This window comes from Impatiens glandulifera, chromosome 1, assembly GCF_907164915.1.
Source record: "Impatiens glandulifera chromosome 1, dImpGla2.1, whole genome shotgun sequence".
Lineage (NCBI taxonomy): Eukaryota > Viridiplantae > Streptophyta > Magnoliopsida > Ericales > Balsaminaceae > Impatiens > Impatiens glandulifera.
The window spans coordinates 147,860,595-147,887,007 of NC_061862.1; the positions used below are offsets into that span (position 1 = coordinate 147,860,595).

Consider the following 26,413-nt stretch of genomic DNA (forward strand, 5'->3'; position numbering starts at 1 on the left):
ATTTCTCCAATTTTATAAGGAATAAGTTTACAGTTGTCAGCAAATCAAATTCTTTGGATTATAAATCAACCAAAATCATGACAAGTCTCAAATTGACTTTAACATTTTTATAATTTCTATATGAATACTCGTTTAACTTATTAGAGCGCAAAATACATAGTTTAATTATTATTAATAATCGTTTGAGCATAACGACAAAAGCAATACTAAATATGAGTGTTTGCCTTCTCATCAAACACACCCGAAATAAACGATATTAACAATTTATGAATAACGAATTAAACATAATATAAAATTTCTTGATAACGAGATTTTTTTTTTTTATCATTTTTGAAAAATTTTCTTTAATTATATATATCAAAATCCTCACAAGTCATCCTCTTGGAAACTCTCATGAAAATTTGTAAGAAAAGATGAAGAAAAACCTCAACTTATTAACTAATATTAAATAAATAGAATTTTATAAAACTGCCATGGAAGGAAGTTTACAAGATTGGTATTTGTGCTAGAAAATGACATCCTTGTCTCACTCCAAGTCTCTACACGGTTTCTCAATATATATATATATATACACAATTCCTTCTTCATCTTCACAAAAACATCACAAAAATGCAGTCTTATGATCTTCATCAATCATCTGATAATAACCCTACTCTGTTTTTCAACAACATGAACTATGATTCCTTCTTCATGTATGATGATAATAATCATCATAATTCAGAAGAACTCTGGCCTTCTTCCATAACTGAAACCTCCTCTAAATCATCTTCTTCCCCTGTTATTTCAATATTTTGTGAGAATGATCTCCTTGAGCTCAATGAATGGTTCCCTGATCTCATTCACGAGTTCACATTCCCAATTATGGGTGTAGAAATCGACAACCAACTTTCGATGATCGAACTATTGAAGGCTTATGGAGATGCAATGGAAAAGGAACAATTAGAGCTCGTGAATGTGATTGTTAAGCGTGCGAGGGAGAAAGTAAGTCCGATTGGGCTACCAATCGAGCGTGTCATGTATTATCTCTTTCGACCCGACAACAATAACTACCTTTTGAAAGAATCCATGAAGAATTTCAATGTAGCTTTCGAGACATTCTATCGAAACTTCCCATTTTGGAAGTTTTCTCATTTAACCGCGAACAATATGATTCTCGAGGGGGTTCCAAATCAAACCGAGGTTATACACATTGTTGATTTCGACGTTGGATCGGGGATTCAATGGTCGAGTTTATTCGAATCCGTTTCGTATCAAAGAAAGAAAGTGAAGTTGTCTTTGATTAAATGGGAGGATGATGATGATCATGGTTATTGGGATATTGAGGAGACTAAGATATGGCTACAAGAACATGCTCAAGCATTTGGTTTAAATTTGGAAGTGAATATAATCAATCTTCATGGTTTAACAAGAATATCATCGGAATGGTTAGTGTTTAATTGCATACCACAAATGGGGAACGCGATGAATCAACATAAGACGAATGAATTCCTACGAGTGGCTAAGAGATTGTCAGCGAATATGATTACATACAATGGCGATTATAAAACAGAGGATGATTCATTTTCCAACATATCTTCATTGTTGGATAAACATATAAGTTGTTACCATGCAATGATGGAATCAATGGAGTTGACATTTCCTTTTCATCTTGTTGAAGCTCGAACAGCCATGGAATGTTTATTTGTAGGGCCTTTGGTTTCTTCGTTTGAAGATGAACTTGATTATTATCATAGATGTGGTTTGAAAACAGAGTTTGGATTGATGGATGGTTGGAGAATTAGCCATGAAAGTGTTTTGGAAGCTATGGAAATGGTTTCGGCTTGGGGAGAAGGTTTATATGGAGTTGGTATTGAAGGTGAGAAGGGAAATGAGATTGTGTTGAAATGGAGAGATGTTAGTCTTGTTAGAGTTTCTTGCTGGAGAAGATGAACTTCACTGGCCGGAACTTCGCCGGAATGAATCAGGTTGCAGGATAAATACAAATGCTAGAATACTAATATGTATAGACAAACTTTTACTTTTGTTTGTTATTATATGGAGCAATATTTTTATTTGTTGATAATCTCTAGGATTTGTTTTTCTATAATAGAAAGAGACCCTAAGAACATGTCTTTGAAATTTGGCTATTATTATAAGTCCAAGTCACTAATAATGCATTAAAAAAAAACGTTTAAGAAACCAAAAATCACGAGTTCATAACAAAAATTGCAAATTTCCTTGTAAAACTCACAAAACTGCAATGTGCAAAACATGATTTATGGGATCCATAAATATATATATATAAACTGACACAAACAGCCACATATTTGTGGGGTGCATAGTAAAATGGATAGAATTCATGCAAGTTCTTAACAGATAGATCTCTAGACACAGACATAACCAACAAATGAAAAGAGAAGAAAAGTAAAGAAAACCTCAACCCTTTATGAGGACCAACAAACCCATGACAAAATATCCTTGGTAGGGGCGGCTAGCAACCGCCAATCTGAAATATCGATAACAAAAGAAAAGAGAACGGACGAACTCTCCTAACCGCATACAGAAAAGGCCTGTACAATCATTCCTTGGGTCCATGATGCAGTCTCCTTTATCTGTTCATCATCAGATTCAAGGCACTGTCCAAGAAACTCGGAATAGAAAGTGTGGTCTTTAAACAGTATCTTAACATTTGAACGAAGCGCATCTGCTAGATCACCCAGAACTGCAACTGCTGCCTTTGTCACATTCTCATCCCTGTAGTACAAGTTAGTTACCAACAAAAGAGGGTATTAGATACAAAGAGCTGCTTTCAAATGTAGGTTTTTCTTTTTCTAAAATAAACTGGCGTTTTGGAGAATAAGTTTACTTATTTCATAAAAATAATGATAAATTTGTATTTTAGTTGATATTTGAATGATAAAATAATTGATGATGGATATATGAGGATGTTTGGATTAAATCCAATGCTTTGTTTGATGAGGATTATTTGAAATTACTTTCAAATAACCTACTATCGAATCAACATTATACTCATCATCAATTACATTGTTCAAATTATCAATCAAAACTTTTTATAAAAAGATGTATATTTTGTTGTTATTAGTTTTATACACATAATGGTTTTTACCCAAACAACCTACTTTTCAATAACCTATCAAAAACAGGACTTCTTATAAATAACCACTTGATCATTCAAATTAACTCTAAATCAAACAAGACCAAAACAACAGGAGTAAGAAAGTACCTTCTGCTATCTTTGGAAACATGTTCTATGAACTGAAGAATATGGGTAGCATGAGGAGCCATCAAGTCCGGTTTGGAATTCTTAAAACCTTGAAGAATACCAGAATAAGCTTCAAAGATGCTCCTCCTAAGTTGGTTACCATAATCCATCATTTCATCATCACTGTCGTCAATCTGTGCACATATTTGTGCGGCTCCCTGCATCATAGGTATAGCATAAACAAGATACTTCTCAAAATGTTCTCCAATCGCAAGAGCAACATCGCCGAAACATGAAAATATGGGGGGCTTGACAGAACGATGAAGTTCATTGCTCGAAAGATCCTTAAGGAGATGAGTCATGATTCCATCGCAGTAAGGCAACACCTTATCGTCCAATGCACGGCAAATATCCCCAACCACACCAACAGACACAGCACAAACCTGGTATTCTTCAAAATTCTGCAAACCCATTTCCAGATATTTGTAGAACTCCGTCATGTACTTTCCAAACTCCGGTCCAACACCATAAGCCAACGCTCCAATAGCCAGCATAGCCTCCTCGTGAACTGTCGAGCTACGACAAGCAAAAACCTTGAGGAACAACACCATTATCTGGTCAGCAGCTTGAAGAATGGTTCCTTTTGTTTCTTCAGTACTGCTGAATTTCTGAATAATGACCTGAAGAACTCCACAGAGAAGAGCTTGCAATTCAACCTGATTCTCCCTGTCGTCTGACGATATAATTTGGAAATCAACACTCTGCCCGAGTTTAGTCATAATGACCGGGAGTAGATGCGTTATGATCGGAGCTGTTTCAGGGATCTTCGCACACCTCACAACCTCATTCAAGGTTTCATAGGCAGATGTTCTTAGCTTCGAGTCACTTCCGTCAGGCCTGTCAGCAGTTGTGATCAGACAACTTATAATGTTGGGAAGGAAAGGCGTAAGGAGGGAGGAGCTAGCCCCATCATCTTCATAACCTTGAGCGAGATAGTATATGGCACTGCAGACCTTTCCAGCAACATGAGGAACGTCTTTAGTACTTTCCAACAAAACCCCAAGAATCCGTTGTAGGTTCGTCGGAGAAATCAAAGAGATTTCGGATGATGGGTTATGCAATAACTCAAAAATACGGCTTAGGGTCCAGGCAGTTGTGTCCTTCACATGGATGTTTTCATCTTTCATCGCGTTAAGAAGGAATTCAAGACCTGAATGAACCATAGGAGCCAGCTTCTCGACACTCGGACCTTCAAGGATTGAACCGAACGCATATGTAGCTGCTTCACGCGATCGCCAATCGGGCTTTAATATGTTGGCCTCCACAAAGGGCATTACAAGAGGGACTATTCGATCACCAACTGTTCTAGCAACAAGACCAAGACAAGTCCCACCAGCCATGGAAACATTCCAAACAGTGTCATCCTGGTCTTGATCCTCGTCCTGTTTCAACAATGTTTCAAGCAACATAGGAACTAGTAACGTAAGAGCCTTGTCAATGAAGCATGAGTGAGGTGGGGTAGAGCCAGCGTTCCCACTTTCAAAGTCATTGTATTCTTGCAGTTCAATCTCTTCGTCACAAATGGAGCTCCAGAACTCAATTGATTGTAAAGCAACAGCTTCTTCATCTCCTTTGACGGCAGCAGATGTAAGCTGAAAGATGGTCTCCATGTAAGGTTCAATAACTTCATAGTAAGTTGAAGCAATTGAAACAAGACATTCAAAAGCAGCTTGTCTAATCTCTGGCTCTTTAGCTACAGCTGTCTCACACACCACCTTCATAATAAAATTTCGCTCCATCTCATTATCAAAGTTGGTTTGGGCAAAATCAAGAGCATTGTATAAAGCCTTGGTTGCTGCAAGACGAACTTCAGGGCCATACTCTCCAACACTCATACCCTGGACAACAGCAGTTAGGATGGAGTTGACTTCCTCTTGCACAAGATCGTGGTGAGATATCTCTTCGCAGACATATCCAAGAGCTTCCAAAGTAACCCATTTTAGATGTACAGGCTTGCTTGGATCAGTCATATTTCCAAGCAATGACCCAATGAGTTCTGGCCATTCTTTTCGTGGGATTTCAATTCCTGCCACTTTAGCAACAACCTGTGCAGAAGTATGTCTAGCCTCAAGTACAGATGATCCAAGAGTACTCAAGAGCAACTCTTTAATTTTTGACTTAACAGAAATATCAATAGACACCCAATGATTTGCAAGATTCTCTTTCCGGGTAGAATCTTTAGCATCTAATGAATTTTTAAGCACAATACCAGCCAATCTACGAGATTCAATTGGTTTCTCATCGCTCGAGAGCTCAAGCGATAAGGATAGAAGAAATGATGGTAGGTTTTGTTCTTGGAAAAGTTTCAGTTTACCCTCAGCATCAGTTCTGATATTTGCATCTGCTGACTGAGCATGTAGAAGAAATTGGGTGATCTCCATGGCCATTTTGCTCCTGTATTTCACAAAAAAGTTCATAACAGAGCTTAATTGTATCCTAACAAATATCATACAGCAGCAACATAACAATTGTGAAATCAACAAATCAAATCCAGTGAAGGATGCACGAGACAATAATAGCAGAAAGATTTTGGATTCCTGAAATTACTGACAATATATATGTATGGGTTTTCAATTTTACGATGAGAAGCTAAACATTTATCAGAACACGAGAACGCATAGAAACATGACTTCAACTTCAAACTCTGATTCAAATTACAAAATATAAACAATTTAGATGACAACCAAACGAATAACTCTATGGAACAAAACCGGACTGGAAAACCCACATCACGAAAACCATCGATTGAGAACACCCAAAAACGATTACGAAACAAAAAACAGAACTAAAGCAGAAACATTTCTAAGTACCCAAATGAAGAATCGCCCATTTTTAGCTATTGCAAACTGCCAAGACAGTAATAACTCAAAACTTGAAAAATGAATACAAAATTTCCAGATCCAATATCAAAATGAAAGAGAAATTTCATCGATGTATAACATTTACCTAAAGTTGTGAGTACTAGAGAGTCTTCAAACGCCGAAACAAACTAGGGTTTCTCTCTCTCTCTTTCTCAGTGTCTTTTCGCAACTTTTTCACACCCAAGTTGCCAATCTCTGCAAGCTTCAAAAGCAAATCCTCACAAACAGAGGAGAGAGATAAGAGAGATTTAGAGAGAGAGAGAGAGAGAGAGAGAGAGAAGTGTGAAATGGCGAAGAGAGATGCATAAACATAAATGGAGTGTTTCGAACGCTGGGAAGAAGCGGGAGGGTTGAATCGCCAAATTGAAAAATAGTAACGGGCAGGACGCGTGGCTGCCCGAATTGCCCGGCGTCGCTGTTTTTCAAAACCCTAATGTTTGGGGCCTTGTTTGATATTTTTTTATTAATCATCTATCAAAATATTAAAATATATTTATTTTAAACAATTTAAAATAGTAAATAATAATATTTTACTCATTTTAATTAAAAAAATCAAACAAGGCCTTGGACAGTTTTGCACTGGTGTGAAACGTAGATGGTGTCTGCAGTTGCCACGTGGCTATTACTTATTTCAAGATTTTCTAAATATTTTGATCATATATAGAATCAAATCCTATGATTAATGTTGGAGATAATGTTAATACCATAGATGGTTCATTTTATTTATTTCTATTAAATGATAATTATTTTATTAATTTTAAAAATAATATATTATTTTCTTTTTTTGGTTCAATTATTATTATTATTATTATTATATATTTAACAAGTTAATACGATCTCCAATTTTATGTTCAATTATAGTAATGGAATTTTAACACCTTAAAGATAAACAATAAATATTATTAACACTACAGTGATTATTTCAATTATTAAATTTAAATATTTTAGTTAATAAAATTATACATGATATTATTTAAACTCAATCATTTATACATGATAAATTGATATATAATATTTTGATTAAATTCAAAAACTTACTAATCTTACATTTAAAATGATTTTTTTATATAATAATTACAACACATCATAATTATAAATGCCTTAAACAAGGATAATAACAGTAAAATCAATAACAAAACAAAAAATAATTATAATCACTTATTTTATATTTATATATTTTGTTTAAAGTAAATTATCAATCAGTTATGATTTTACGTCAATTGAAATCTTTAAAAAAAAAATAATAGTTTCTTAAACAACATTAATTACACCAATGAGTTTTATTTATATTTGTAACCATTCTTTATTTTGTTACTGCTATTTTTTTATTTCCTTATTGGTAACCAACTATTTTTTATTTTACTTATTATTTTATTTTTTTGTTCACTTGCTGGATGGATAAATGAGTGGCTTGGAAATTGGATTTGGATTTATTAGATCGAGCATAGACTATTACACGCTTCACAATAAAATCATTGGAAACAATGATTATTAGTAAACTTATTTTAAAATTTAGCCAATTATTATTTGAGGTTGGAAGTTAAATGATTTTGTAATTGAATAAAGCTTGGATTTTGAATTGTACAAATTAGATTCAAATTATAATTTTTTTTTTAAAGTTATTTGAGACAAAACATTAATCTTCTTATTTTTAATTTTTTTTTTAATTAATTTATCACATTTTAAAATGAATTAATATTTAGAGACGTTTTAAACGTATTTTTTTAAATTAAGTATTGTTTTCGAGATTTACATATTCTAAATTGTCAAATTGAATTGGGTAACTAAAAAATTGTATAATTTTATTAAAGATTTGAGAAATTTTGAAAAGAGATAGATTTGATGTTTTTTTTTTTTAAAAAACTTTTAATTTTGTGTATATATGCTATACTTATAATTTAGACTTAATTATGTTTTATATTGAATATTTTTCGAGATATACACAATCAAAATTGATGAATACGATTTAAATGTATTAAAAATGTACAATTTAATAAAAATAATTGATAGATATTTTGTTTTTACATGGTAATAAATGAGTTAAAAAATGAATATATTATGTTAAAAATAAGACAATCTTTTATTTGTTTGTGAAATTGTTTAAAATTGTGATATTTTGAGGCTTATTATAAAGCCAAATTTGATAATAAAAAAAACAATTCAAATTAAAGCAGGGAAGAAAATGATTAACTTTTTGTGTACCAAAAAATGTGGTTATACAAGATCATAATTTTATTTAACAAATGATTGGAGTTTTACATTGAGTTAACCACTTAATTCGTTCAAGATTCATTCCAAATTGAAAATAAGTTGGAAAAATATATGTACACAAATTGTTTCAACAAAAACCTAATCTAATGTTAAATATTATAAAATCTATATGATAATGTCACTATACTTATCAAATAATTGAACATTATATATTTTGTGACTACTTCTTTATTCTTCTTCCCAAGCTCCATTGGCGAGATGAAGAAGACTTCATGTTGATAACATTCACCCCTTCGCGAACCGGACTCTTCAAACTACATGGAGGTTTTAGTTTCATCGCTTTCCAAGGAAGAAGAAAGTCGATCCCACACCCCTTCGGCTCGACACTTAATTGTCCTATTCCTTCTATCACATCAAAATTCGTGTTACTCGAGCCTTGAAGAGCAAGAGACGAAGAAATTGCCAAAGCATTGGCATCCGGAAGAAATCTCTTCAAGATAAAGTTCGGAGAGCCACCACAATCATCAATGATCCCCTTCCCATCATCATCATAGTCATCGTCGCCATCATCATCATCATCATCGCCAACTCCACGCATTTCTATAGTTGATTCACCCAATGAGAACACATCAATTGCATCTGAGTAAGCATCTATATCATCGTCAGAAGCAAAAGCAGAAACAGAAGCAAAGTTTTGGTCTATGATCATCTGATCGTGCCACCTCGAAGGTGGGAGTTTTGGAGGTGGCACTATCAAATGATCATCATGAGCTACCATGTTTCTTTGTTTGGGCTTTCCCGGGCTTTGTTCCCATGAGAAGGGAACCTGCATGTCATGTGAATCGAGCCAAGTATTCGGATTAATGGAATTATTCGAGCGAGTAATTAGATGTGCACGTCTAGTGGACAAGAGAGGAGCATCGTAGTCTAACGTTCTTGGACATATTATGCTAGAGAGCTTAACAATTGGTTCACCGTCATCGTCACATCGATGATTTGTTTCTTGTTCCTCCATCTTCATCGAGCAAGAACGATCCGATTAACGAAGATATAGTATGTTTTGATTCCGATTTGCATGAGGTGGGTAAATAGAGATGAAGGATTTGTTAGCTTGAAGAGTTATTTGGGAACTGTTTTGTTGTTAAAGTAGTTGAAGAGTAATTAAGAGCCGTAACTATCTAAGGATAGCTGGAAAAAAGTAAAGGGATCTCGTGCATTACATTATTATAAGCCACACTTTCAAGTGTGACAATTGTGGATCTTTTATTTGAGAAGATATTTATTTGGAAATAGTCAAATATATTTTTATTTGAAACTAGATGTTCAATTATTAGAAAATGTTTTAGTGTCTTTTGCGCGATAATAAACACATAATAAATTTTGTTCATTTTTTATTACTAGTTCAGATAACATGTATATAACATCAAACTCCAAGCATAAGTATGATAATTGTATGACCTTAGCATAAGTATCATTTGATTTTACAAAAATATATTATTATTTGTAATATATTAGGGTATCGTGTTAGATTGATTTTTAATTAAATTTAAACATATCTTACAACATCGGTTATACTTAATTAAGACCTTATTTATATATATATATTCCGATGAATTAGATATTTTATTTATTTGACTATTGTTATTTGACCTTATATCAAACATGTTTTTATATAAAACAACTAATTAAACAAAATTAAGTAAAAAGTATTAATATAATAATAATTTTAAGCAAATTTTCTTGTTAAACAAAAAAGTAAAATTAAATTGATATATATGTAAAATTATTTGAACATTTTTGTTTTATGTAAATTTTGGACAAATGATAGACTGACTGGATGATTTAAAATATAGAATAATAATTTGGGTTAAATTTGTGGTCAGTTATCTGAATACTTAACGGCATTTTTAATGTTTATTTATGTTGTGTTTGAATAGAGAAATTGGCATTGGCATTGGAAATATAATTTCAATTCCATGAGAATTGACATTATTGAAGTACAATTCATTCCATATGTTTGAAAAAATTATAGAATTGTAATTCAAATTCAATTCCTATGTTTGAGAAAATGATAAAATTGTAATTCAATTCCAATTTTTATGTTTGTAAAATAAAATATCGGTTCAAAATATTAACTTTTTAAATATATTTTTACGTTTTTGACACGTTTAATACGTTTTTGACATATTTAACACATTTAACACGTTTTTGACATATTTAACACGTTTAACACGTTTTTTTACACGTTTAATACATTTTTAGCACGTTTAAATACGTTTTTGACATGTTTAACATGTTTTCACACTTAAAACACATTTTCATACGTTTAACATGTTTTTCATATTTTTGACATTTTTAATACGTTTAACATGTTTTTCACACGTTTTGACAAGTTTAACACATTTTTCACGTTTTGACACATTTTGGACATATTTAACACGTTTTTCACACATTTAACATATTTTTTACGTTTTGGGCACATTAAACATGTTTTTGGCATGATTACCACGTTTTACACATTTTTGACATGTTTAACACGTTTTTCACGTTTTGGCACGTTTAACACATTTTCACATGTTTTTCACGTTTAACACATTTTCACACATTTTTTGTACATTTAACACGTTTTAAACATTTTTAATACGTTTAACATGTTTTTCACATATTTTAATAAATTTAATATGTTTTTCACGTTTTTGGCACGTTTAACATGTTTTTCACACGTTTTGATAAGTTAAACACATTTTTGGCATGTTTAACACGTTTTTGATACGTTTAACACGTTTTCATGTTTTGACACGTTTAACACGTTTTCATGTTTTGGCACGTTTAACATATTTTTTACACATTTTTGACATTTTTAATACGTTTAACATGTTTTGATAAGTTTAACACGTTTTGACACGTTTTGATAAGTTAAACATATTTTGGCATGTTTAACACGTTTTTCACAACTTTTACACATTTTGACACGTTTAACACGTTTTGGCACATTTAAACGTTTTTCACGTTTTTCACATTTAACACGTTTTTTTACGTTTTTGGGACATTTAATACGTTTTACACATTTTGACACATTTAATGCGTTTTTGATATTTTTAATACGTTTAACATGTTTTCACACTTCACGATAAGTTTAACACGTTTTTCACGTTTTTAGCACATTTAACACGTTTTTGACATGTTTAACACGTTTAGCATGTTTTTCACACGTTTTTAACATGTTTAACACGTTTTTGGTACGTTTAACACATTTGACAAGTTTGTCACATTTTTGACACGTTTAACATGTTTTTGGCATGTTTAACACATTTTTGGCATATTTAACATGTTTTAAACATGTCACAAGTGTGTTAAACGGGCCAAAACGTATTATAATGTCAAAATTTGGTAAATGTGTCAACATTTATCAAACGTGTTAAACGTATTAAAAATGTGTTAAACATACCAGAATGTGTCAAAAACATGTTTAACATGCCAAAAACATGATAAACGTGTTTAATGTGTTCAAAACATGTTAAACGTGTCAAAAACGTATAAACATGTTAAAAACATGAAAATGTGTTAAACATGCCAAATATGTGAAAAACTTGTTAAACATACCAAAACGTGAAAAACGTGTTAAACATGTCAAAAATGTGGTAAACGTGTCCAAAACTTAAAAAGACGTGTTAAACGTGTCAAAATGTGTTAAGCGTGCCAAAAACATGATAAACGTGTTTAAAGTGTTAAAAACGTGTTAAATGTGTCAAAAACGTGAAAACTTGTTAAACATGTCAAAAACGTGTTAAACATGTTAAATATGTGCAAAATTTGTTTACGTGCCAAAACGTGTCAAAAATATGGTAAACGTGTCAAAAATATATTAAACATGTCAAAAACATATTAAACATGCCAAAAATATGATAAACATGTTTAATGTGTTAAAAACATGTTAAACGTGTTAAACGTGTCAAAAACGTGTTAAACGTGCTAAATATGTGAAAAACTTGTTAAACGTGCCAAAATGTGCAAAATGTGTCCAAATGTGAAAAACGTGTTAAAAATGTGAAAATCGTGTTAAACGTGTCAAAAACGTGTTAAACGTGTCAAAGACGTGATAAATGTGTTAAATGTGCCAAAACGTGTTAAACATGCCAAAAACGTGTTAAACGTGACAAAAACGTATTAAACGTGTCAAAAACATGAAAACATGTTAAACATGTTTAAAACGTGTTTATTGTGTGAAAAATGTGTTAAAAATGTCAAAAACGTGAAAAACGTGTTAATTTAGAATTAAAATTCCGACCTAAAAAGATTGGAATTGAGAACTATCAAATTACACTATATTGAATTCCATTGGAATTCTAATTCAATTCCAATCTTAATATTAAAATGTCTAACAAACATAAGAATTGAAATTGAACCCTCTAATTTCAATTCCAATATCAATTCAAGGATTACCAAACACACCCTTATTGATATCTCTCTATATATAATGATGCTTAATTTTTAAAGTGTTCGGATTGCCGGGTCGAGAGCTGTGGTTAATTTGGATATATATGTGAGAGTAAATGGATACTTGGGTCGGATTGTGAGTTGACCCGCCTATAAAATTAAAACGGTTAAAAATAAAATTAAAAATACTGTAGGTATAGTTCGAACTTGCAACCTAACAAAACAAATACACCTTAACAAAACAAATACAACCCTTTAATAACACCAAATTGAACACCAAACTTGATGAACGCGCGATATTTTAACAATAAAAGTTCAACTTTTTAACTAACTAATCTATATAGATATAATGATGCTTAATTTTTAAAGTGTCTGGATTGTCGGGTCGAGAGCTGTGGTTAATTTGGATATATGTGAGAGTAAATAAATATTTGAGTCGAATTTTGGGTTAACCCGCCCATAAAATTTTTTACTTTAATATTTTTTTATGATTTTTTTTTATATTATTACTCTTGCAAATACAATATAATTTTAAAATAGTTAGATGTAGAATGAATATAAATATTTATTTGAGAATCTATAACAAAAGTTTTAATAAGATTTGAAAATAATAGTTCCGAGGGAAGATTATTTTATCTGATTATATTAAATTTAAATTATATTTATTGAATTTGCAATCTAAAATTATTATATTGATTAATAATATTAAATTTAAATGGAATGAGTTATGATTTGAATAATTCAATTTTTATTTTACTTTTGTTTTTGTTAATTCAATGGTTTAATTAAAAACATATATTATTAATTTTTTTTAATAATTAACTTTATTATAATTATTTTTTTATCTATAATAATATTTTAAATGTCTAGTAACAATTTTAAATTGATTTAATTTATGTTTGTTAAAAAGTAAGTATGTTTTAAATCAATTTTTTTATTAAATATATATACATATATATTATATATTTTAAAAACGCCTCTAATTTGTTAATGGATCATGTTTATAAATAAAAAAAAAATTAATTTATTAAAAAGAAATTTAATTGTTACCGAGAAAAAAAAATATTAAAAAATATTGGTTGGGCTTAACTAACACGAAAACAAAATAGGGTGCCGGATTTGTTGTCCCTTAGTATGTATCATAAGCTGTGCCTTTTTAAAACGACATCGTAATTAAAAAATAAAATAAAAATTAATGTTGCCCGGAGGCCCTTACTGCCCGAACCCATCTATCTTCCCTTCCCTTCCCTTCCCTTCCCTTCCCTTCCATTCCCTTTTAAAACAATCTTCTAACAGATGCATTTACGCTAGAGAGAAAGAAGCTCCAAGTTAAGGTTTTCAAAATCTCAAAAATTCGTCGTCTTCATTTCAAATCATCTTCTCTACGGTTCTACTCTCTTGCGACCTATGAAGCTAGGGTTTGTCCTCTCAACATTCGTCTTCATCGGCTCAACATTCGTCTTCGTCTGTCGGTCGTTTATCTGCCCACCGTTATCGATCATGCTCTATTGCAGTCTAAGATTCCTGAAATACTATAGGTATTTGTTTGGATTCAAGTTTAAAATTTATTCTCAATATACTTATTATTACACATCATTGAACTCAATCCAAACAACATTGCAGTATGACTTAAATTTAACAGAGATTACAGTTTAAGTTTAAGTTTAATTATGTATATATTCTTCAATTATCTAAACTAAATATTACTAATTAGAGTTATAAATCTTGAATGCAAGATTCCAAGAAACCCCTGCCACTTTTAAGATAAGAATCAGTAACTATTTTCTTAAATTTCTTTGTTAAAATGAAGCACTTGACCTGATACACTCTCATAATCTGTAAATGAGACATCCTCGTGCTTCATTTATTTGATAGACATGTTACCTTTAAGGAATATAGATATAATTTAGGTAACTGTTATATGCTTAATTAATTGGTTCAGGAATATCCTCAAATGTCAAATTGAGTTATTTTTGTGAACATCATTCATCCTTATAATGTTTTGGTAGGTAATTCAAAATATATCATATTTATATGTGATAGTAACTTTTTTTTTTAAGAAAACCTTTTTTTGAAGCATATTTACATGTTTTGTTTAAGTGGTTGTATGTTCGTATTTGTTACTATTTAACATCATCATTAATCCTCATACTTTTATTCAGCTAGCATAAGATTTCTATTATTCATTCCAGATGTCATGAAATATTGCAAGACTAAGGAACAAAGCTTCATGGCAGTCAGCTCCTCATCTACATAATCATTCGCTCGCAGACCTCATCTACATAATCATTCGCTCGCAGACGAATGAGTGATGAATAATACTGTGTGATAGTGGATTAAGAGCTTCTCTTTGGACCTTGTGGACGGAAAACAATCCAAGAAGACGAATGGAGAATTGTGAATAATTATTCAACCAATAGAAAATTTTAAGTGGTTATCGTAGTTATTTTTGCTTGTATTATAATGATATGCATCTTCTACATGTAGAGAATAAACTTGATGAAATATACTTTTACCTATAACATTTGTAAAATTTATTCTATTAGTGGTTGGTGGAAAGAAACTAATTTGTATTTGGTGAGGAGAATATTCTCTTTAACAATCCATTTTAATTATTCTTCTAATATATTTATATGATGATATTTTATTTTGTATTAATGTTATTATTCAATTAATTAATATCAATTCATTATATTAAAATTCAAATAATCTAATTTAATTTGAAACATTTTTTTATAATATCATAGAAAATACATTTATATATGTAAAAATATAAAGGTAAATTAAATTGACATCAATTCAAACTATGATTTAACATAATGAGACCGTAACAATATTAATATTCAAACAAAAGAGAATCTTGATATCAATGAGAACAGAAGCACTATTAATATTAACAAAAATTACAATTAAATTGAAAAAAAAATATTAATATGAATGAAAACATAAACACTATTAAATAAGAGAATCTTGATAACAATGAGAACAAAATCACTATTAAATTGAAAAAAAATATTGATTTGAATGAGAACATAAGCCACAAAAACCTATTGATTCACTATTAACATCAATCAAAATCAATCAACACAAACATACATTTATAATTAGTTCAATTTGTTTTTACAATGCCAACAATCACATTTATCATTGTAATTATGATTAAAGCTACCTGGTAAACTTTGTGTCTGACAATAAACCATATCTGATGAGTGTTGTACATATCAAATGGATGAATAATATCTTGTAAATATGCAGTATATAATAAAGAATATTATAAAAAATGTAATAATTTAACTGGATGAAATAAAGAATAACAAAATATCATTAGTACATTCGGCAATTGCAGGGAAGACTGCGAACTTTCAGCCAGCCATCGCATTGAAGACTGCGAACTTTCAGGCAAGAGATGTTGACCAGTGCTCACAAAAATCGACTACAATTTGCATAATAGTTAGAACAGAATATTTACATACAGTATTACTTAAATTGACCATTAGTGAGCCAACCTAACAACTAACATAATTATTAAAACATGTGTATGTAGTTCTGGGAAAACCAAGACTAAATAAATGTAAATGTTTTTTCATTGCAGCTTTAATAGGTAGAGCATATTCCAACAAATTCCTAGCTTCTAACAAACCATATTAGAGAGTCAAATAACCAACTCCAAATGTCTTCAGAAAAGAGAACCGATAATAAAAAATGGTAATTATAAATATAGTTATACCTGTGAATGTTGTGTTGGAAGAGGTTATAGAGATTGAGTTCCATGCATAGAGTGTGGTCGAACATTCTCAAGTGTTGATGTTTGTTTAGTTTTACTCGATCTTTTTCTTCTTTTTGACATTCTCTCTAGGGAACCTTTCAACCTTTTACTCGATACCGTTTTCTCCTTCCTTTTAATCCCTTTAATTCATGAGAGTCTCTTACACCAATTTCTACCTCATTTAAAATATTCGTGGCATTTGACTCACCAACTTGTAACATCTCATCCATCGACTTCAACGTACGCAAAATATCATCTTTAGCAACCTTATATGTATCATTCCTCTTTGCTGCCTTGGTTACCAGCTGAACATACAATCCACACAGTTCTTGATATCGCATACTTTACAATACTTTCTTAGACAAACTAGTTTGGTCACTAGTTGAATCATTAACTTCAAAATATCCAACATTAGCTTCTCGTGTCCACCTTTTTCGTATGAATTTACTTGGAATCTTTACAATATTGTTTATCGTAAATATTTTCAAAATATGTGAACATAAAATTCCAGTAAAATCAATTTTTCTGCAATCACATTTAAATTTTCCACACTATAACGATATGATTGTTGTAACTCTTTCGGAGAGGATTAATTTCATATTTTGTAAGAGTTTCATCATTCTCGATTATTCTGACACTAGTATCATGAGATTTGCACCACTCAGTTTGAAAACACTTGTATATTTCGGGGGTATAAATACTACTTGCTTGCTTCAATATTTCAATTGAAAATTCCAAGAATGGAGCACTTACTTTAGACCGTGTTTTAGCTTTTAACTCTTCGCATCGACGATCCTCAAGTAGTCTTTCGAAATGATTGAAAAAGACCAAAAACTTGTGTTTGTACGTAACATACCTTTTCACAATGCTATTCATACTTTCACTTCTTTGGGTTGTAGTCATATCTGCGCAAAATATATGTCGGCCATACACCAAAGCCTATTTTTCTATTAACTGAAACATGCGCCGAAGCCAATCATTTTCTTCTAATGAATACTGAGTCAACATCTGATTCCAGGCTGTAATAAAATCTCTCTCTTCATCAAATGTATTGCAGCATTTTGATAAATGTGCCAAATGCATAAACGATGATGTGTCTCTGGCCATCTCAAAGCTAAAGCCTTTGCCATGGCTGCATCTTGATCTGTGAGAATAGTTGTTGGTTTTTTCTCCCTCATGGCTTTACTAAATGTATCAAATAACCACTCGAATGACATAGATGTCTCATCATACAATAAAGATACACCAAAAATTATCGATTGTTTATGATGATTAACACCTACAAACAACGCAATTGGACGACCTTCATTGTTCTTCCTATAAGTTGTGTCAAAACAAATAACATCTCCAAAATGACCGTAATCAGCTCTCATCTTAGCATCAGACCAATAAATATTAGTTATTAGGTCATCTTCATCAAGTTGAATAGCATAGAAAAAATTAGGATCTTGTAACTGTTGTTTTTGCAAATATTCCAATACACCTAATGAATCTCCAACCATCACATTTCTTGTTCTTTTAGAACGCAAATAATTTTTGTAATTTTCAGGGATAAAACCTAAAAACTCTCTCCCACCCACTTGTCTAGCCATAAGATCATGAGATGCTTTTGGGGGATTCCAACTTCACTAGCCATCTCAATTTGTATCGTTGCAGAAGAAGATATTTTTCTATGGGATCTAAGGAAATGTGTTTTGTTGGGACTTGTGAGATAGTGATTATGCTCTCTCATAAATTGAACCACGCATAATTTGCCATTACTTCGACGACTAATCTTCATTTTAGCTTCGCAACCAAACCGTGTTTCAACACATTTGTTTTTCACATAAAGATCATGACGTTTATCTATTTCCTTTTTGCTCTGTGCACTACAACATAACACTCTATCCAACATTTCACCTGATTTATTAATATGACATCTAGATTTTCTTATGCTAAATCCAATCCTTCTAGCATATGTCAAATAAAACTGATAAGCATCTTCTTCACTTTCAAATTCTTGACCTATACTAGGTAGAAAGTCTTCTAATATAGGTGCCTCAATGTTCTCCAAATCATTTTTATTGTTCGACCCTTTTAAATTAATAAAATAATGTAGTCAAATTCAACCCAACAATAATAAAACATTATAAAAACAATTTAATAAAATATAATTCTAACCTTCATTAAAAACTTTCACACCATCATCCTAACACTCTTCATTTGCTTCAAAATTCAACCGACGACAACTTGTAGATCCACTTTTCATGATTACCACTTTTAAATCTGAAAAAGAATACAAGAACTTTAATTAATTTTTCAATTTAGCCTTATGAGTAGTCTAACAATGCTTAACCTCTTTTACTATAAAATAATCTAAAACAATGCCCAATTATGAGATGCTATTGATAGAAGTATTTTTTTTACATCAACACTTGTACATCTTACTTCACAATTTCTAGAAAAAATAACATAAATCCTAAACCATATAAATATAAATATAAGATATTCCTGAACTAATTAATTAAGCATATAACAATTACCTAAATTATATCTATATGCTTTAAGGTAATATATCTATCAAATAAATGAAGTATGAGGATGGCTCATTTACAGATTATGAGATACAATGAGAATGTATCAGGTCAAGTTCTTCATTTGAACAAAGAAATTTAAGGAAATATTTTGTTGATTCTTATCTTAAAAGTGGTAGGGGGTTTCTTGGAATCTTGCATTCAAGCTTTATAACTCTAATCAGTAATATTTAGTTTAGATAATTGAAGAATATATATATAGTTAAACTTAAACTGTAATTTCTGTTAAATTTAAGTCATACTATAATATTGTTTTGATTGAGTTCTTGATGTGTAATAATAAGTATATTCAAAACAATTGTTAAACTTGAATCCAAATAAATACCTATAGTATTTCAGGAATCTCAGGCTGCAATAAAGCATAATCGATAACGATGGACGGATAAACGACCGACAGACAAAGACGAATGTTGAGTCAACGAAGACGAATGTTGAGAGGACAAACCCTAGCTTCACAGGTCGCGAGAGAGTAGAACCGTAGCGAAGATGATTTGAGACGAAGACGACGATCTTGGAGATTTTGAAAAACCCTAACTTGAAGCTCCTTTCCCTCTAGCATAAATGTATATGTTAGTGTGAAGAAATTAGAAAGATTGTTTTAGAGGGGAGGGGAGGGGAAGGGAAGAGAAGAGAAGAGAGATGGGTTCGGGCAGTAAAGGCCTCCGGGCAACATTAAATATTTTTTTTATTTACGACGCCGTTTTAAAACGGCACAGCTTATGATACTTAATAAGGAACATCAGATCCAGATCCAGATCCGGGGTCTTGTTTTAGAGGGGAGGGAAGGGAAGAAAGATGGGTTCGAGCAGTAAGGGCCTCCGGGCAGCATTACTTTTTTTATTAATTACGACGCCATTTTAAAACGGCACAGCTTATGATACATAATAAGGAATAGATCCGGGGCCACAAAATAGAGAAAAAATATATTTGGATGAAATACAATCCAATAAACAAATTACAAATTGTTGAAAAATATTATTTTGTTTGACTAATTTGGAGATCATAATCCAATTTGAAATAATCAAATTTAAAATTTTTGTATTTTAAATTCGAATATGTTTGAATTTCGAATTTATTCATGAAATGGTTAGCATAACTCATAAAGATAAAATTTTGATTAAAGATTGGTTCGATTCAAATCTAAATTGTTCACATGTGTGTTTGCTACAGCTTCTTTTGTTTTTATTTTGTATATGGTGTGTTTGATACAGCTTCTTTTGTTTTTATTTTGTATATGGGGATATGATATGATAAGAAGAAATTTCATCTACAAGAGAGTTAGACTAAAGTGAACAAATAGTTAAATTCAATCATACATATTAAATTCAAATTATATATATTAAATTCGTAATTAAAATCATTATATTAATTACAAATTATATATATTCATTTCGTAATTAAAATCATTATATTAATTACATTGAATTTGAATTGGAATATCATTCATTATTAGGTTGATATATTTTACTCTCTTTTTTTTATTCTTTTTTTATTTAATGTTTCATACATTTCCTTTACATTCTTTTAAACCACTTAATAAAACTTTCCAAATGAGTTCCGTCTTTATATCCCGAATCATTACAAAATTAGTACTTCATTATTAAATTTATTTAATATACTTTATTATAATTAAATATTTTATATGTGCAATAGTAACCATAGTTTTAAAATTTGGCTCAGTCATCAACCCGGTGAACTAGATTAATTGGTGGGCCAACGTTGAACTAGTGTTTCATATAATAATAATAAAATAATATAAATTATTTATATAATGATAGTCAAAATAGAAATATAAGAGGTTAACTAAATTATGTGAGGGCCACAATCTCCAATTTTTAGATAACTATATTTTTATTTTAAAAAAAAAATTAGTTTAAGTTATGACTTACATTGACACCTTAAATCGTTTTTTAGTATGATAAAAACGGAATCAACTGATTGAAGTAAAAGGTGGAACTTGAGGTGAATGAAATAATTTGTTATTCTTAATGTATATAACTAGAAATTGGTAATTTACTTATATGGAACTAGAAATAGGTAAACTCAATAGAAACCAAAAAGTGGAGAGAATGGAATTGAGAGAGTGATAATTGAGAAAAAAAATTATTTTTTTTTAAAAATAAGATAAACTTGTTGAGTTAACCCTGACTGCCAGATTTCCGGTTCAACCAAGGGATTGATCGGGTTTAATTGGGTTGACGACTGGTTCACCAGGTTTGTCGGTGACGGGCCCAGACCGGGTTTCAAAAATAAATGTGATAGTAACTCTAAATTTATTTTATTAAAATAAATTTCTAATTTTTTAATAGCATGATTGAAGTATTTTTTAATGTAAAATATTTTTGTTACTAAACATAACTTTGATGGTAATAAAAAAAACTTATAGCTGGTCTGATTAAAAAAAAATAGAGAAAAAAATTATATTTTGATGAAATATAATGTAGAAAAAAAGTATTGAAAATATATTTTTGTTTGAATAATTCTAATTAAATCTGAATTTAAGTAAATTTGAATTATTAACTAAATTTAATTCGAAATAAATAAATTAAAATAGGTTTTTAGATTCGGATCGGTTTTGATTTCGAATTGATCGAATAGATGACCATTCCTAATTTGACAACAAAATTAAAATAAAGAGTTTATTCAAAATCGTTTAATAAACTTGCAAAATTGAGTATTAAAATATGAATAATTTATTTTCAAAAAATATTACAGTAGAAACTCTATAAAATAATAGACTTAGGACGATCAAAATTTATTAATTAAAAGAGTTATTAATTAATCGATAAATTAATAATTATTAATTTATATATTAATTAATATTTTATTAATTTATAGTAAAATATTTAGTTTACAAACACCTTTAAGCTTCTACTTAATTATTGTGTACAATGTATGTACTGTATATCAAATGAATGACCCAATTTGAAAGAAACTTTCAATCTCCCACCTTATGATGCTTCTTGTGTTCAATGTATCACTTTATGGATATTAAAAATATTTTCTATATAAACAAGATCAAAATACTGTAGATTAACACAAACAAATCATACACATAACATGGCTTCCCATCTTAAAGGTGTGAAAAAAAATACAATGACAGACGAGATTCAAAGAACATTATGCAAGGAAAATTAGAGATGACATTAAAAGGGAAATTGATTTAAAAAAAAAAAACAAAAAACAATTAAGTCATTTTCAAAAAACCTTCCTAAATCATTAATGTAATATGCTATATATAAGGAATTATTAATTTATATTTTATATGGGGTCTAAATAAATTATCAAAAATGTATTATCTTATAATTTTAGCGAATTATTAATTTAGCACCCTATCCCCGAGTCGGACCGGCCAAAAAATTATCTTAGAAAGTTTATTAAATAATCGAGTATTAATTTATCGAGTTTATACTGTAGTTATATATAATTATTATTATTATTATTTATATATATGATTAAATGTTTTTATATATTAACTATTTTAAAATATATATAATTAAGTATAAAATTAATTAAGAATAATAATAAATAAAGGACTTTATAGGTACATTAGTTTTGAGCGAAATGTCTTTTCCAAGGTTATATGGAAGTGATCAGGGTGTTCATCGGTTCAGTTTTCGGGTTATTCGAGTTTCTCGGTTCAGTTTATTCGAATTTTTATTTTTTTTAGCTAATTCAAAAACCGAACCGAATTCGAAAAATTTGAATTCAAACCGAATTCGTTTTTTTATATTTTCAAACTAGCATAACTCAAAATAAATTGCACCAGCCAAGAATTGAACCCGAGTTTGTACCTAGGGTATTATTCTACCACTAGACAACGAGTAATTTTGTTACTTTTTTTATTATTAAATCTTGAGTTTAAATTATTCTAATTTGATTATTTTGAACTTTTTTTAAGCTAAGTTTGGAAAAATAAATAATAAAAAAATGAATTCGGTTTTCGGTTTAGTTTTCGAGTTGAAACCAAAACTCGAAAATCAATTCGAAAACCGTATTTGAATTCGATTTGGTTTGAAATTCGATTCGAAACTGAAAATGAAATTCGAATTCGGTTTCATTCGGATATTCGGTTCAGACCAAATATTGAACACCCTTATAAGTGATCTAGTTTAGTTATGTTAATTCTAATATTTTTATTAAAATTAACACTAGTAGGAAAATGGCAGTAACCGCATTATTTTAGTTACTATATACATATCAATAAGGGCTCTACAAATACAATACTGTTACTAATATATGTATTAATAACGTCTCTCCCAATGTCAATGTTGTTACTGATATCTATATTAATAACAACTCTTCCAATGACAATGTATGTCGTTACTAATATCTATATTAATAACGACTCTCCCAATGACGATGTCTTTAGTGATATTTATATTAGTAACGACTCTCCCAATGACGATGTCGTTACTGATATATATATATATATATATATATATATATATATTAATTAGTAACTACTCTCCCAAAGGCAATGTCATTACTGATACGACTCTCCCAATAACAATGTCGTTAGTAATATGTAAATGTATTCCGTTTTATTTCGTATTATTAATATTTGACCTTGTAAACAATATTAAATAGTTGTTTTGCCAAAAACATTTATATAAATAAAAACGCTAATTCAAACAATATTCATAAATAATATTCAATCATCTCAATACACATCAAGTAGGAGGGAGAGGGCGGCGTAACATGAATAAAATCATGGTCATGTTCTCCCTCATCTCAATCATCTCATTCCGCATTTGGCACGCTCTATCCGTGACTGTTGTCTTTCAGCCTCACGCTCTTCCCGTGACTGTTGTCTCTTAGCCTCACACTCCTCTCACATCTTTAGCATCTCCGTTTCACGCTCCTCTCACATATTCTACATCTCCTCCTATAAAGTCCAATTGTCATCACGTAACTGTTGCGTGTTAGTGCGCTGAGTGCTCAAAGAACTCTCCCGAGCATCTGCTCTAAAAGGTGTAGGACATATGCCTAATCCCATACCCACGACTCTACCATGTTCTTAAGACCCGAACACGTACTTCGTCAACTTTAGCTCATTCCTACTCGGTCTTCTTCTATAGAGGTGCACAACGTAGACTACAAACACAATTAAATTTTGATTAGTACAAACACAAATTAAATTTAACTTATAAACACGACTTACCACTTTCTCAAAAATAATAGCGGGGACCTCCAGAATTGGATCATGCATAGTTGGTTTCTTTGAGTGCGTGTGGAGAAATAGGTCAGCGAAATTAGGGGAGTGTCGGTAGTCCTCTCCTGTACAAATTTAATAATAGACATTATAATAAAAACGAAAAAATATTAGAAACTTAATATTAAATGATTAAACGCACCAGTTGTCTCTCGACTTAAGAAAATGAGATGTTGTCCGCATGATTCTTGTACACGACATGCGATCTATTACTCGAATTCGACATACTTGTTTTCTACAATTAAGAAAAGTGGTCCGTTTAATAGATTATTAAAGTAAAGGCTCGTTACAAAAATATTAACTTACACTGAACTCCGAAGTGAAGAAGCGACGCTCTAAAAGATAATGCCAATCACTAAGAACGATCTCCGGAGAGGGATTGGCCCGAATCGCTGCCTCGTCACCTTCATGAGCCCTAATGTACTGAGTGTTCTATTGACATCTCCACATATCCCAAAATTGTTTTGCGTGATGTAGTCATTGGTGGCGATAATTGTCGATGTGCTACCCAACAGACTCGAAATGATCCTGAAAAGTCAACAACTTAATATTAAAATACATGTTCCAAAACAAATAACTTACCGTGATAGCCCGCCATACCTACATTACTGATCAAATCCATTAGTTTGATTATACTCGGAAATCTATCCTCAAAAAATATTTTTATATGGCTTTAGGGACCGAACCGGAATCTGAGTTCGGTGGGTCTAAAAATATAACGAGAAAATTATAAATAAAATAAGAGTGGATAAATGCAAGTTTTGTCTTTTTATTTTAAATAATTAAATTAAAAAAATAGTGTATTAAACTAAAAAAATTTAAAAATTGGAAGGTAGTATCTTATTTGTACTGTAATAATATATATATATATATATTAGGTGAGTTTTAGCTTACCCGAACCCCTAAATAGAACCGACCATATTTTATGTTATTAGTCTTCAAATAATATTTTATTTGTTCTATTAATAGTCTTATAAGTTTGCAATGTCAATGTAGATTTAATTTTTAATTGTTTAAAACCTTAACATTTGTTTTATTATGAAATAAATTAACAATCATTTTAATTACATTATTGATAGAATGTTATATGTGTCATTTGATTTGGTTGATGTATATCTCTATTTTTCTTTTAGACTAAAGTGGTTGACAAATGTCTTGATCTTATGATATCAATCACATTAACGTAAAAGAGAAACTTGATAATGATGTGATAATGATGTTGAAAGACATGCATCTAACAAGATAGTGATGATATATTACATATTGTTTCTTTATTTTAAAACTTATGTTTATCTTTTGCAGAATCTAGCACAATATCAATATCAAAGTTGACTCCCAAGCCTTGAACATTCATCTCTATAAATAAAGTTGGTGGCTGTGAAATATGCCTCCAAAAATTTAAACTTGTACATCTCTTTTTCTCTACGACAATAATGGTAGGCACTCCCAATGGGAGGTTATACGCTAGAGGAGAGTTTTTGTTGCGGGATGATTCGCAGTTCCTCAAAAGGGAAAAGGTAATATAATTCATTTCAAAAATTTTGGTCGCGTATAGAAAAAATTATATTCGTGGTATGTATTCTCTTACTCCTCAATCTCTCTCGTCAAAGACTCTTGATTTGCGAATCCTTTGTGAAAAAAGAAACAAGGTCACCATGAACTCTTGGGCTTCCATTGGTTGATTTAACTCGTGAAACAAAATAAATAAGTATTTGGTCCTTTGTAAAAAAGAAACAAGGTCACCATGAAACAAGTTTTAGTTTTGTTTATACTCTAAACAAGAAAAATAATTCCGATGCCGGGAATCGAACCCGGGTCCCCTGGGTGAAAGCCAGATATCCTAACCGCTGGACGACATCGGATTTTGTGATTTTGATTTGTTATTGTAATCTGTTCTATTACATATACTAATCTAAAAATTATTAGCCAACAATTGGACATTGGATATCATTTATTACCTAAACTCTAGTCATATTGGATATTCTCTATCATATCGTATAACATAAGCCTTAATCATATTTTGAGATTATTATATTTTTGTTTATATTTTTAAATAAAGAGAGCATGTGTTATTAATTTTACAAAGAT

General features: G+C 30.5%; 3 protein-coding genes and 1 non-coding gene across 4 annotated transcripts; 1 reads left to right on the top strand and 3 right to left on the bottom strand.

Moving 5' to 3' along the window:
- Window positions 1–609: 609 nt before the first annotated feature.
- On the top strand, window positions 610–1,929 carry LOC124910161 (scarecrow-like protein 7). The gene has a single exon (XM_047450779.1). The coding sequence runs from the start codon at window positions 610–612 to the stop codon at window positions 1,927–1,929; it is 1,320 nt and encodes a 439-aa protein (XP_047306735.1).
- A 357-nt stretch (window positions 1,930–2,286) lies between these two features.
- LOC124920069 (importin subunit beta-1-like) lies at window positions 2,287–6,445 on the bottom strand. Its single transcript, XM_047460471.1, has 3 exons — window positions 6,209–6,445; window positions 3,224–5,656; window positions 2,287–2,733 (listed from the first exon to the last, which is right to left on the bottom strand). Exons 2-3 carry the CDS (start codon window positions 5,647–5,649, stop codon window positions 2,529–2,531), a joined length of 2,631 nt encoding a protein of 876 aa, XP_047316427.1. The 5' UTR covers window positions 5,650–5,656; window positions 6,209–6,445; the 3' UTR covers window positions 2,287–2,528.
- Window positions 6,446–8,411: 1,966 nt separating this feature from the next.
- On the bottom strand, window positions 8,412–9,407 carry LOC124914415. The gene has a single exon (XM_047454960.1). The coding sequence runs from the start codon at window positions 9,353–9,355 to the stop codon at window positions 8,555–8,557; it is 801 nt and encodes a 266-aa protein (XP_047310916.1). The 5' UTR covers window positions 9,356–9,407; the 3' UTR covers window positions 8,412–8,554.
- A 16,708-nt stretch (window positions 9,408–26,115) lies between these two features.
- TRNAE-UUC lies at window positions 26,116–26,187 on the bottom strand. Its single transcript has one exon. It is a non-coding gene; the product is annotated as a tRNA-Glu (tRNA).
- Window positions 26,188–26,413: the final 226 nt, after the last annotated feature.

Coding starts and splice junctions, on each gene's coding strand:
- LOC124910161 (XM_047450779.1), top strand. CDS start 610: ATGCAGTCTTATGATCTTCATCAATCATCTGATAATAACCCTACTCTG.
- LOC124920069 (XM_047460471.1), bottom strand. CDS start 5,649: ATGGCCATGGAGATCACCCAATTTCTTCTACATGCTCAGTCAGCAGAT. Junction 2,734..3,223: donor GTTTCCAAAGATAGCAGAAG/GTACTTTCTTAC, acceptor CTTGTACTACAG/GGATGAGAATGTGACAAAGG.
- LOC124914415 (XM_047454960.1), bottom strand. CDS start 9,355: ATGAAGATGGAGGAACAAGAAACAAATCATCGATGTGACGATGACGGT.